This window comes from Xenopus tropicalis, chromosome 8 (assembly GCF_000004195.4).
Source record: "Xenopus tropicalis strain Nigerian chromosome 8, UCB_Xtro_10.0, whole genome shotgun sequence".
NCBI lineage: Eukaryota > Metazoa > Chordata > Amphibia > Anura > Pipidae > Xenopus > Xenopus tropicalis.
In genome coordinates this window covers 103,121,746-103,136,362 of record NC_030684.2, presented here as the reverse complement: position 1 = coordinate 103,136,362, position 14,617 = coordinate 103,121,746, and the positions used below count along the sequence as shown (strand labels likewise).

General features: G+C 36.9%; 1 protein-coding gene across 1 annotated transcript; it reads right to left on the bottom strand.

Annotated features, from left to right (window-relative positions):
* Positions 1-5,247: 5,247 nt before the first annotated feature.
* On the bottom strand, positions 5,248-14,203 carry LOC100486031 (potassium channel subfamily K member 16-like). The gene is made up of 5 exons (XM_031892121.1): positions 13,833-14,203; positions 9,573-9,693; positions 8,580-8,746; positions 6,666-6,840; positions 5,248-6,504 (listed from the first exon to the last, which is right to left on the bottom strand). The coding sequence occupies exons 1-5, from the start codon at positions 14,028-14,030 to the stop codon at positions 6,209-6,211; spliced, it is 957 nt and encodes a 318-aa protein (XP_031747981.1). The 5' UTR covers positions 14,031-14,203; the 3' UTR covers positions 5,248-6,208.
* Between the last annotated feature and the right edge of the window lie 414 nt (positions 14,204-14,617).

Here is a 14,617-nt window from a genome sequence, read left to right as displayed (position 1 = left end):
TAACTAGGACCAAGGTAAGGTTTTTCTAGAATTAATGCTTGTGTAGGGGATCAGAGAACTCTTTCCCCTGCTTCTCAGTCTGTGACATCATCCAGCCCGGCTACAGACTGGGGAGGAACCCAGTTGGCTGGATGCCCCAGTGCACTATTTGTGTGACAATGGAAAAATACAAGCAGAAAGTAAAAGGTTAAATAGATGGGTAAGGACTGAGTGTATCAGAAACTGGGCAAAATACAAGGTAATATCATATTTAAAGGGTTTTTCACATTTTAATTAACTTTTTAATTTAAAAAAAGTTTAGTATGATGTAGACAATGCTATTCTGAGACTTTGCAATTGGTCTTCATTTTTTATTTGCATTTTTTTAATGAGCAGATCTCTGCCCAGTTTGGCCACTCACATGTTGGTCTAAATCAGGCAGATTTAATCATTGACCAAGGGCAAATGAACTGATCATACAGCAGGCCTACAGATACCTGGTGAGATTTTCAAAACTGCCCTACAGGTTTCTTTCCAGTTTTAAGCTAGAACTCTTTGGGGGAGACCATCTGGAAACCCCCCCATACACAGGCCAATATGCTGCCAAATTGGTCTAGAGGCCACCAGTGATTCTGTTTCTCTGCTCTAGAACCTTATTAGTAAACATATAAATTTAATAATACACAATATATAAAACATTTCCAAATGAAAGTTATTTGTTCAATATACAACATCCTACTGCACAGTTACTTCATCTAGAAAGATTGCAGGAACATGTAATATGTAAATCCTAGATCTATATTTGGGATTTTATGGAAGTTAGCACTATTTGTTGACAGCTTAATCTGCTCCAGGATTCTGACAAGTCATTTTAATTGGTCTGAAATTAATTAGATAAACATGTTCAGATACAAGCCACAAACAAACTTTGTATGGAAACGATGATGGGTCTTTCAGAATGTTATTTTGGATTACCTTCATATTCAATAAAAAACCACTCTGCTCATTATGACTGTGTTTAAAGGGGGGGGTACACTACCCAAAACCTGTGTTTGCATATGGTTTTTCAGTGGTTTTAAAGCTATTTGTTAATGTTGTTGCAGTAGAAATCAGTATTTGCTTATCCCTTTCTTTTCTCCGGTTGTGACTCTTGAAGAGGAAATCGAGATCAATTAATTTGCTGCTTCTGCTTCCCTGTTTCAGAAGTCAGAACGAGAAGTGCAGAGAATGTAAATAGACAGACAAATACTGCTTTCAATAACAGTTTCATTTACAAATAACTTTAGAACCATTGAAAATGTATACACCCCTTCCTTGTGCAAAGCTGCAGAAAATGTTGGGGCTTTATGTATATATGGTAATAATAAAAATCTCAGACTGAATCCTGATACCTAACAGTAAGCATCATGATTGGATGAGAATGAGAATGGTCTGGGCACTGGGATATTATTGATTAGGGCTTCTGTTTGCTGAAGTGCATTTAAAGTGTCTATAACTCATTGCCCATCAACACGGCATTAAAGTCAAATGCTACCAAGTAATTTTACATAACTGAACAAACACAAACTTGCAGTGTGCAAGGGGAGTCATATAGATGATCCCCACATCACTGTTCTGATCCCACACAAGTGTCCTCATATATGGATATACATAGCACCTGTGCTGTTATTATAGATAAATGTAACACAACTACAACAAAATTGCAGTTTGACAAACCTCTACAATGAGCCATATGTCTTCTGCTTTACCTGTGGTATAGCAGCAACCTTCTAATACAACTACATATGTTCCAGTTATGAAAAAAAGAGGTTTCTCCCACCCACCTCCGAGCTCAGGATTTCTATCAACCCAATGAACTGAGCCTCTGTATGGGTCATACAGACGGCATGTAAAGTATTTCTTCTATGCAAATATCTTTTTCAGTAATGCATATTTGTATTTACAAATATGAGCAAAAGCTGCCACACAGCTTCACTCTACTGAGGCATTCTACAAAGGATGTCATCAGTGTATCAATCACAGTTACAGGGGAATGTTCTTTTGGAGAATGTCTCAGCACTAACAAGCATTATGGCCGCTCCTTGTCATGTAAATGCAAATATGTAAGAAGAAATGTTGTGCACACAGAAGAAGCTATGTTCACATAATTTAATGTAAGGTAAAGTAAATTGTGTAATTTTTTTTTAATGAACTTATTGTAGCAATTATAGTGATTTGGTGTATAAAATGTACTTTTGAAATGAAATGCATGGATGTTTATGTTATTGGTATAGCTGGTATATGTTATTGGTATAGCTGTTATAGCCATAACCCAAAATACAAAAATAGATATAGTCAATTGCAAGGAACCACTTGAAGTCACATAGTCAAAGTTCCCCACAATAAAAAAAAAACCAAATATTGGAGCACAATTCTGAACTGCAGTCTCAATAGACTCCCTATGTACAGTTATACAGTGCAGCAATTAAAGCTCCGAAATTACTTTGAACGATGGTACAAATCATTGTAGCCTTTTGTCAACAGAGAGAGAAAGTAAATTTGATGGTACTTTATTCTTACATTAGAGGAATAACAGAGGACCGGGTGAGGTGTGGCTGTCAACCAAATATTTCATCAATCACCAGCTAAACTGAAGACAAAGGAAAGCAGCAGGGCAGGGCTGCTCCCAAAGGCTGGCTACTGAGTTCTGTATGTGGTTAAGGGTTGACATCTAGTGGTGATTAGGAGATACAACTGAATGCAAACTAAACAAAGGCATGTCTGCAGGAAGAAGAGAATATAAGATCAAGCAGAAAGGATAGAAAGAGAAGAACTGAGATGAAAACTAGGGCAAAAAGAAAAAAGAAAAAGGGAATATAAACCAGTAACAAGCTATAGAAAGAAATTAGAAAAATGTTCAAGAAAGTGAAGAGTCAAAGTAAAGAGGGAAAGTATAAATGAGGAGAAAAACAAAAAGAAATGAAGAGGAAAATAAAGGATCATAGTGTCAAAGGGTAATAAGCAAAAAGTGCGGAAGGAAAGCCCAGGGATACACAAGGGGGTATTCACAATGCCCCAAGCTGTGTCCAAAGTGCAAAAAAGGCAGCAATTGTCCATTTTTTTGCCACTGCATAGGGCATTGTGTGATAATTATAAAAGAACAGTGATTATCCTTTATAAAAGCCCAAAACAATGTAATATACAAAGCAGCTGCACCTGAAAAGCAAGACAAAGAACCTCACTAAAATTTGCAATTTAAAAATCACAGTCCCAAGTGTGCTTGAACAAGTTTGTGTATGTTATGCTAAGGTTGCTAGTTGCAAATGAAATAAACCTGTGAATAGCCGCAGAGACCTGTGGACTGGAGTTAGAACCTAGCGCAGCCTATGTTAAATTGTACTAGATTCAAAAGGGCTTAGGGGAGACAATCTTTAACTCAAATCGCAATACAGTGACGGGCACATTTATCAAAGTACAATTGATTCCAAACACAACATTTTTTAATTTTTTCTAATTTATAGAACTGTGCATATTTTCTGTGTTTTTTTCGTTAATTTGTGCGACTTTTTTTGTACTTTGCGACAAATTTTACGCGACAAAATCGTGTTTGTCGCAATGAGTACGAAAGTTTCGAATTCATTAAAGCTTCGTTATCATGACTTTCATTTGGCCAGGTTGGAGCTGCAGAGTGCCATTGAGTCCTATGAGAGACTTCCAAAAACATGCACAGAAGGATCAAAGAAGGTTTTCCCACCGTTTATGATCGTTCTGATACGAAACTTTCATGACTTTCAGATCGCCAATACGATATTATTGTGACTATTACAATTTTTTCGTAAGTATTTTCGTGACATTTACGATCATCAGAAATGATCGTATTTAATCCGAATTTTACCCATTTCGGGATCCGAACTCGTACTTTGATGAATCTGCCCCTAAATCTGCTAAAAGTTATTTCAACACTAAAAAAATTCAATAGGAATGCCACCAATATGTATTCATGCACCTTTGCTACCATCAAGCACAAGCTACTGTTTTATTGTTACAATTAAAAGTTAGAATGATTTACTTATCATGGACTCTAACTGATAGATAGCCTTCCCATAATTTTGAGATTTTTGAATAATGGGCTTCCAGATAAGGGATTCCTTTAGGGCTCTGGCACACGGGGAGATTAGTTGCCCGCGACAAATCTCCCTTGTCACGGGCGATTAATCTCCCCAAATTACCATCCCACCGGCGAACATGTAAGTCGCCGGTGGGATGTTACACGCTGCGCAGGCGATTTGCCGAAATCACGCCGCCGTGTGTGCCATCCCACCGGTGACTTACATTTTCGCCGGTGGGATGGTAGTTCGGGGAGACTACATTGTCGCCGGTGGGATGGCAACTGATGGCAACTCGGGGAGATTAGTCGCCGCGAACAGGGAGATTTGTCGCGGGTGACTAATCTCCCTGTGTGCCAGAGCCCTTAATGTTGTAATTAAAGGCACTTTGTCCTGGTCTAGTTACCCACAGTATTAATCACAGCTGACCAGTAAATGCTACCTGCTATGGGTTACTAAACACAAATACAAGAGTATTGTAGAAATGATACCTATATTGGCTAACCATAAAAATACACTGCAAGTTTTTGGAGCTCTAAGGCCCCTTCATCAGGCAAAATACAAATGAAATCTGGAAGGGCACAACATATATACTGTTAGATCAGAGATAAGTGTTCAATACATTAGGAACTTACAAACAGACAGAGATAACTTGTGAAGATAATAAAAGGACATGAAGGTGTTAATTCTAAAAGGGAAAGTTAAAACTAAACAAAAAAAAAAAGATTTATGAATTAAAATGTATGGAGTTATTTAACACATTAAGACTGGGCCTTAATTTGGGGTCAGGTTTCATGTCACACTGTGTGACCTGACCGAATCCACACCCCTGGAGTATTTACAACCCACCCTAATAAACATTAATTACTTATATATTATTTTCACAAGTTTTCTCTTTTCTATCTGTAAGTTCCTAATGTATTGTTCATGAACACTTCTCTCTGATCTAACAGTATATATGTGCCATTCCAGTTTTCATTTGTATTTTGCCTGACGAAGGGGCCTTAGAGCACCGAAAGCTTGCAATGCATTACTATTGTTAGCCAATATAGGTATCATTTCTACTATAATTTTGTATTTTGTATTTATTGTTCTTGCTACTAGCTAACACGGTACTACAGTTTTTGTTTTATTACATTACTTCAAAAGTGTTTCAGAAAGGACGTTGTGCTGCAAACCTTTCTTGGCTCTTTTTTTTTATTTATACTAATACAACATTGTACATGAAATATACATTCTGTGGTTTTAAATAGGTAAGGTAACAAAAATAGCTATACAGAACAGACAATGCAGGTGAAAAGTAACAAAAATATATCTATTTGCGAACATCAGTACAAAATACGATTTATAAATTGCATTTATTTAAGTGACTTTTGCTTTTTGATGCAAAACAGAACTAGCTGGAGAAGGCAGAGATGAATGCCAGAGCCATCCCAAATCACACCACTTAGCACCCCCTAAACATATTAATTTCCCCTATCTTGTATCTTGAAAGCAAGTTTTGTGGGTGACATCTCTTTCCGATTCATGTCCTCTTCTTGGTGATCACCAACATTGAGCATCTATAGTTGAATCAGGTTCAATTCACATGCTCCTGTTCACAAGAATATAATTGATTTGTCAAATATAAGCACTATAAGCAGTAGCTTAACTATATGGGGGGCAGACCTTGTGGCCCCCCTGTGGTATTGAGAAGATCATGACAGACACAAAATTGTGGATGACCCTCAACCAGCAATTTTACATGCATCTTGGGTGATCCACAATTTTGGGCTTGGGTGGAGGACCTAGGCCTCTGGAATTATACCACTGATTGCAAAACTTCAATGAATTGCTCATAATAATCCAACAAGGAGTGTAACAAATATTCTGTTAAAACTGGGCATTATCCTATTAGTTGTCCCTCCATAGTTCCAGCATGCATGTTTGTAGCTATATTCTAGAACATGTATGTCCAAATAGCGTCCCAAAGATCACATGTGGCGTCTTTAAATGGCTCTGTGGAATTCTTTGTATAATTTCTTTGCAAAATACTGTATAAAGGGCCCAGTGCACTGGAAATGTTGGACAGCACTGCGCTAAAGCAATAGTTTTTTTCCCAGCATGTTAGCCACACAGCTTCTTCTGTCCAGATCCTCTCAAGTTTAAAAGTCATAATTTGCCATTTTTCCTGATTGTTCCCCAGGGATATTGCAGTTGTTTGAATCCACAGTCTTCTCACTCTCTGATAAATAAGAGCTGGTTAAAGGCTCCAGAGCTATTTGCTCACTATCTTTTTTACTTTTCACTTTCTTCTGGATATCTTTGGCTATTTTCTTTTCTGTGTCTTCTAGGAGAGAAGTCAGCAAGTTAAACAGAAGAGAAAGCCATGACAGTCCAAATATAATCCAAAGGCATACCAAGGCACGGAAGCCACGGAAAGGCATGAAGTGCTGTGGTCCTAAAAAATCAGAGTAAATATAAATAATGTTGAAAAGTGGATGGGTCACAATATTGTATATTTTCTACGTAAAATATAAAACAGTACAATAAATTAGATTATGTTAATTCAGCAACTTTCCAGATGTGTTATTAAAGAGATAACAATTTAGTAGAACATACCATAGCCCACAACATAGTCCCCAAATCCAATGGTGCTGAGAGAAATGAACGCATAGTAAACACCTTCAGTGTAAGTCCATTTTTCTGTTTTTGTAAATAGCAGTGGTGGGAGCCCCAAAAAGACAATGATTCCAGTCACCGAGAAAAATATAATTGTCAGTACTTTTGCTTTTTTCTGTGAAAAGAAAAATAAATATGAGTCCAATTTAGATACAGTTAACAAAATTTGCTGTTTAGCAATATTTCCATAGGTATAGGAACCCATACAGGTGTTAATCATCCTACAACTGATGTGGAATAAAAACATTCTGCAAGTAATATGGTGGATAATAAATAAATAATGTACCCCCTACTAAAGGTAATTAAGGATATTTGAAGTCACCTCACAGTTCTGTGGTGCATATAAAAAAGCATTTGGAATTTTATTTCCTGAATACACACATAAGCCGTAATTATCCTGCAAAATATATATCCATATATAGTGTATAGTGTCATTGGTTATAATTAGTGCTGATTAGTATTGTCAGTTGTGTCACGTGACTCACTGAAACTTCTATATAATGTATAAGCTGAATAATAAACCCACTACTTGGTGTTCCATAACCAGTTTAAAAGCACTTAATCAGTGGCCCTAATGCCTTTAAATAGTCATTGAACTCCTTGGTGACTTATATCCTTTTATTTTACAATAGTGGGTATATTTTACCCTATATAATTCTTAATCTTAGGCACATTCTCCTATATAAAGAGCAGTTTTAGGAACCTCAAATCTAGAATAATTGTTTTGGGGCATCACAGTTAAAGGAGACTCATTGCTGAATGCTCCTAATGTTTGGGACATACCACTGGATGGACAAGTATAGTACTGAAGGACCACACATTTAGGCAATGATGAGACTTAATGCTGAAGACACATATATCCTGCTAAATAGGCATATATACTCCTGCTTGAACTTACATATTTCTGGATGGAAGTTGTAGCGCAAGAGTGGCACATGATACAGGCTACTTTAAGGGACCCTTGCAAAGATAAGCCCAAACATCAATCAATATTTCCTCTTATGAATAGAATAAAGGCAGACAGTGAATGCTATTGTAGGGGATCAGAGAACTCTTTTCCCTGTTTTTCTGTCTGTGACATCATCCCGCCCGGCTACAGACTGGGGAGAAACCTGATTGGCTGGATGCCCCAGTGCCCTGTTGGGAGACAGGAGATGTGCCTAGGTTTGGAGTCAAAAATCAGGGGCAGGTCCAGCAGTTTATAAAGGGAGTCCCTGTTGTTTTGCCAGCAATTGAAAGAAAGATCCAGAGTGAGTAGCCAGCCACTTACTGTTGTATTCAGACTACAAAGATAAAAGTCTGCTGGGCTGCTGGTGATTGCTAATTCCTCTGTGTGAGTCTCCGTGTGTCTCCTGGCGAGGACAGGTGTTGCTCGAGTGCCTGCTACATGGGAGCAGCTGCCTTTCCTAATGGGAAGGTACTCTGGGGCAGGTAGCGCTACCTGGGGGGACTTAGCTCTTGGGGAAGGGACTGAACTTAATAAAAAGGGTTGTTGTCTATACAACAGAGACTGTGCCAGGAGTAAATAGAGTCCATAAACAGAGTCCATAAAGTTGTGTTTACACTATTTCAACGGTTATATAAAATTATTCTTGCTGTAAAGTCTGTGTAATTATTTCCTAGTGGAATTTCCCCTGAGGTGTGCTCCTCAGTGTCCACTAGGCGAAGGTACTACGCTAAAATCCCAGTTCCTAGTATCTTTCACATTGCAAAGAGAATCTAAAAATCTCCTGTTTTAGCAAGTATACAGCCCAAAGAATTGAGTGTGCCAAGAAAGGGTTACACTATGTACATATAAGTCATGGTCCAACACAAGAGATGAGTAAGGTAATGGTCCATTTTTAGCTATCTTACCGGTTTCATTCCTTTGTTAAAGAAATATTGCCCAAGTCTGTGGCACACTCTTGAAAGAATTTTTCCAACACGACCCAGAACAATTACATTCAATGGGATCCCAAATAAAGCATATAAAACACAGAAAATCTGGCCTCCTGGAGTTCTAGGTGAAAGTGTCCCATATCCTATAAAATAAATAAAACAAAAAGAATCTAAATAAATGACATTTCACACTGCCCCTAAGACTATAGCAACAGCTACACCTATGACTTTGCTGAGACCCCTAACCCTTCTTGGATTTTCAGGAATAAAAAATGCATCAGATTTTTTTGAAATTGCTAACCTTTTAAAAGACATTTGTTTTCTTTAATAAAAATTTGGTTTAACTCGGAGATTTGGAATTTGTAGACTCACCAGACAGCTACGAACTTCACAAGAAAGATTGCATTTTATTAGAGAAAAAGAGCTAGAAAAAATGCTGATATGATTTCTCATGCTGCACTACAATGCTTTCACACGGAAACTGTTGAAGCAGTATTTTGGAATAAATAATTAAGCAGATAATGCCCACACAAAGCAATTACCTCTTACCTATATAAACTATAGAAGCAGAAAGGAATAAAAAGGGAGGCATTAAGTGAACAGAACAATAATATAATATCACGGTTACCTGCATGTTTGTTATTTATACAATTTTTCATCCATTCCCATTTAATAAACAGACAGAAATCTTTAACAACAAATCATTAAGCTAAAAATGAATTCATGGTCAATTTTTTCAGGAGTTAATTACCTGATTGCAGGTCACTGGAATGTGGGAAGAAACAAGAGACTTGGAGGAAACACACACAGACAAAGGGAGAACATCCAAACTTGCAGATAGTCGATATCAAGACCCCAGCATTGCTAGTCAGAAATTCGGTCCCCCTTTATGAGTTTCAAATAACTTCCCCAATATTTTTATTTATAATTGCCATTACATTTTTTTAAATATCATAGGAAGATACCTACCGATTGTGGTCACCACTGTACCAGCAAAGAAAAAGGAGCTGCTCATATCCCAGTTGGAATGACTATTTTTAGTTTGATTTTCTAGAGGATGAATCCCTTGTTTAACAGCATCAGTAATAACCTGCTCTTAAAAACAAATATGTGTTAATTTAAAGAATAACAAATTAAAAGTCATAAGGCCTATGGTACTCAGCAATACTGGCATCCATTGTGTTACCTTTTCAAATCCAACATGTCTAATACCTGGATCCTGCCACTCTCTTCGTCTCTAACTCTGTCATTTTCGACACTGCTAAGTACAAAGCCCTAAGAATGTTTAGAATATGCCACTAACATCTAGATTTTCTTTACGGTGTACTCTGGGAAATCTATACTAAGGGGAATGAAGAAACTTAACTGAAGGAAACAGTAGTATTTATATGGCTTATTTGTCCCTTGGAATTTGAAGAAATCTTTAGTAATTAAGTAATAAAGAGTATAAAGTTTGATGTGGATCTAATCATCTATAGAATCAGCAGGTTAATTTCCTGGTCACCTTTTTAAAACATGTATCTTATTGGTTACTATAGGTAACTGCACCTGAGCAAGTTTGGAGTCTTTTGTTTCATAGGGGGGAAGGTGGATTAAAGCCAAGGCAACTATCATTGGTACACTAGGGTTTACTTTAAATAAAACACATTAAAAGTCATGAGTCCTATGGTACTCATCAATACTGTAATGCATTGTGTTACCTTTTTAAATCCAACATGTCTCATTCCTACCTTTCTCTTCTCTACCTTTTTCCTCTTTGTCTTCAACTCATTTGGGCTCATTTATCAACCCACGTCAAATATGCCCATGGGCAGTTACACATAGCAACCAATCAGTGATTGGCTTTTGTCAGCCAGCTACAGGTAGAAAAATGAATACAACATTTTGATTTGTTGCCATGGTTAACTGCCCATGGACAAAATTGCTCTGTGTTGATAAATGCTCCTCCTCGTCTTTTTCACCACTACAACATATAAACCCCAAAAAATGATATATTTTGATGATGATGAATATACCACTGCTGAATATACCACAGATTGTCCTTAGAGGGTACTCTGGGAAATCTATACTAAGGGAAATGGCATATTTATATGGCTTATTTGTCCCATGGAGTTTGTTGAACACTTATGTGATTTTGTTAAAAAAGATGCAATTTTTTAGGTAATAAAAGGAGTGTAAATGATGTGGAAAAAAGAAGCTGTACCACTTGGGTGTATTATACAAGAATTTGCTGATTAGCTTTATATTTGCATAAAATCATTACAGGATGTGTGGTTTTACCAATAGCACAATGATGTTAAAATGCTCATGTTTTGGTAAATTTTAGGGATGCACTGAATATGGGATTTAATTTACTTTTCGCGGAATACACACTTATGCAGAAATCAGCTGCTTAGCCATGCTTAACCAAACTCCTTTTTATGCTTCCGTCTATTACAAGGAGTTATCACCAGGGTTTGAATCAGGATATGCCAGAGGCCTCAAGCCAACGCCTTCTGCTAGTATAATAAATCTTATTTGTGTATTTCATAAAAACAATAAAAAGAAAGGTGTAGATAAGAGAAAGGCTTATCTGGAATAGAGAATAGCAAATACCTACTCAAATCAAGATACCTATTGATTTCTCATAACTATATAGCTTATTGCATTATTGTGTTGGTTCTGGCCATTCACATTCTAGCCAAATAAATAAATAAATCCACCAAAATGTCCTTCTGATGCAGATAGGTGGTTTGATCATTTCTGGGAATTTTTTAGTTATATTGCTATAAAAGAATATATGTGTCACTACTATATCTGAGTTTAAGAGATCTTTAATGTTAATAAAACCTTTCATGATGAACTATACATTTATTTTGAAATTCAATAAAAACAATTTGAAAAGTTAAAAACTGATCTTGAGTTTAGCTGCAAGAATAACTTCAGTCAAGTCCAATCAAACTGCTAGTAATAAAAATGTTACTGCCATGGAATTTTTATGACCGGAAATAACAATGAATTAAAAATATAGATGCTTATGCTTAAAAACATTGTAAACATTTACTCTGCACTTTGCAACAATTTACTAGAAAAAGAGGGATAATGGATGAGTAAGTTAGACAGCATGTATCCAAAAGGCATGAATGATTGCTTAAGCCTGAAAAGTTTCCTATAATTAATGATTTGTTTTGCTCAAGAAAGAGATTAAAAACTCACATGACCTCCCATCTCTTTCCTGTAAGTTTCTATCTCCAGCTGTATAGACAGAAACTGACCAGCTGCTGGTGTTGTTAGAAAATGCATTATTTTAGCAGTTAATAGACAGCTGAATAGCTTTGAAATGGAAAAATGGGTATTATCCTTACCTTTCCACATCTCTCTATACCATGTACTTCTCTATCCAACCTTTCCTCAGCTTCTGCTTGTAATATTGTCAGCTGGCCTTTGCTTTCTCTTTTTTTGCCATGGGGCATTTAGATTATAGGGCCCCATATGTTAGAAACCTAGCTAGTATTTTGCTGGTACGTCGGTACAAATGATACCTGATGCAGTTAATAGACACTAATACAAAGACGCTAATACAAAACTGTAGAAGTCAATGGGAATTATTGTAAGCAAACTGTAACAATCTTCATTTATTACTTAATTTTAGAGGATTTCTTTTTTTGGGGGGTGTACAAAATTTCGAGGTTTTCATATTCTGATCTAGATTCTTTTTGTAGGTTTTTCATTTATGCTTTTTACATTAGGCTTTTTTTAATAAATTACTTGGGATTTGTTGTTTTATTGCAAAATGGTCTTTTTCATGGTTTTAAAAACCACTAAAATCAGAATGTGTATGTATATGTATGTATATATATATATGGGCCTCTATGTTGAAAACACCTTAATACAGGACAATACCATGCTGATGCTTCTGCTGCTGACTGGCTTTCCTTGATACAGTTTAGGTTATTATCAACAAGTACTGTCAGGTCCTTCTCCATCAAGGATCCACTTATTATAGAACCCATTAAGGGAATAACTATCCTGCATAGATTTAATGCCAAAATTTATCTTAACTGCAACTAAACTGCCCACATTATGAGATTCTTAAGACCCCCCCTGCAAGGATGACATATCCTGGATGGATTTAACTGGTCTGAAAAGATTTGTGCCAGTGGCAAATACATCTGTAACTGCTTTCAATGCCCTCTTTAAGTTAGTGAACAGATTAAATAAAAGTGAAACCAATACAAAACCATGTGGCATACCACACAGATATCTTAATGCTTTTATATTTCTTTCATAAATGGATAACTTGAGATTAGTAATGGATTAATATCAAACATATTTATTCTATCTATATACTGTAGTAGTGACCATAAAGTCATAAATTTGTCTGCCCTGCAATTTGGTGCCTCTGTTGACTTAGCGTATATTTGTTTTTAATAGCATACATTAGATAAGACAATATTACAAGCTCTATTACTTACACTGCCATTAGGGCAGACTTTCAGTTGCCACCTACCATCAAGTCCCCATTCTTACCTTCCGGAGCTTTAGCGCAGGTCTAGGTGCTATGTGTTGGCAGCAGACCCGGACTGACAAACTGGAAACTCTGGCATATGCCAGAGGGACTGTTGTAATCTGGTATAGATTGATATTCTTTTGGTCTTGTGTGGGGCCACTGTGTATTTGAAATGCCAGGGTCTATTTTGAATTTCATTTCAGATTCAGTTGGCAGTACCACTACTCCAGTAGGTATCAAGGTAATTTAAATCCCCTGTTATTAAGATTTTTTGTTTTGCAACAGAAGCTGTGCCTTTTTTTTTCTTCATTCATATGAAGGTTCTTTATAACCTTTACCTACAGTAAATGGTGAATCAGTCTTCCCATATGAATTCATAATTCCCACCCCAACTTCTGTCTTTATGCTGGGTTGCAGAGCTGGGCTTAACATAAAGACATACCCCTTCACCTTGTCCTTTGCTCTTTACCATTTCCCTCTAAACAAGGTATAGCCTTTTATATTTACATCCCAGTTGTGGGACTCATTCTAAATTTCCAGCACAAACATGACTTTTAATAAATCGAAAAATAAAATTACAATATAAAAAGCATTATTTTCACTCAAATTCACATGAGGAATTAATATCAGATGTTAGTAACCATAGCTGTACTATATATAACTGTCATATCCGCTCCCCTCCCACATAATTGAGCCTAGTAACAGTATCTATTTGGATCGTTTGTAAACATGTTTCTTACATTAACAAGATGATCCAGGGCTTCCTTTGTGAGGCATGTGTAGTTCTTCAAGAAGTCCAGTCTGTGGCGCTCTGTGTCTGTTTTTGCTGTATCCTCTGCCTCTTTTTCCAGCACCTGGAATACTAGTGCCCCAACCAGCAAATACACCATGAAGGCCATAGCCAAGAGAATGCTCTTCAATATCTCAGCAGAAGGCATGCTGTTATGTGGCACCCAACGCTGTCCCCCCTGCTGTTGTGTAGCCTTCCTTGCAGATATCTGTGAGAAGCAGGAAGCACAGATTGTGACTCTGCTCAAGGGGGGCTGAGCTTGGACTGTGAAGAGCCCTTTTTCCACGGGTGGCCCGTTTCCTTACAAGTATAGTAGGTGGTTTGTCAGTGACAGGAATAAGCTCTTGCCTTGTAAGCAAACTTTGTACTTTGAGTTTAGACATTGTTTGCATTTCCTGAAAGTTTATAGGAAACAGCTATCCGAAGACTAATTGCATCATTTGTTTAAATAAGCGTGCACTTTATTAACTGAGCACATAATTGTAGGAACTAGGCCCTCCAATTTGTGTTTTATTCCTTTATTGTTGGAAATATCTCACCCAAATCCTTTCTAAACATTGTAAATCATAACCTTGTATATTAATATAATGACAGCATTATCTAGAGCTCTGGGGAAAGCACAGGAGCTAAGGCGTGAAACAGTAATTTCATTGTCAGCCTCACATTTATATTACAGGTAAGGAAAATATTTTTTAGAACGCTCAGGACCCGGGTTTTTCTGGGGCCCTTTCCATA

Bases quoted from the DNA above. Each gene is read 5' to 3' on its own strand.
- LOC100486031 (XM_031892121.1), bottom strand. From the start codon at position 14,030: ATGCCTTCTGCTGAGATATTGAAGAGCATTCTCTTGGCTATGGCCTTC. The intron at 8,747-9,572 runs GTAGGTATCTTC...TTTATTTTATAG, and splicing joins TACAGTGGTGACCACAATCG to GATATGGGACACTTTCACCT. The intron at 6,505-6,665 runs GTATGTTCTACT...CTGATTTTTTAG, and splicing joins GGACTATGTTGTGGGCTATG to GACCACAGCACTTCATGCCT.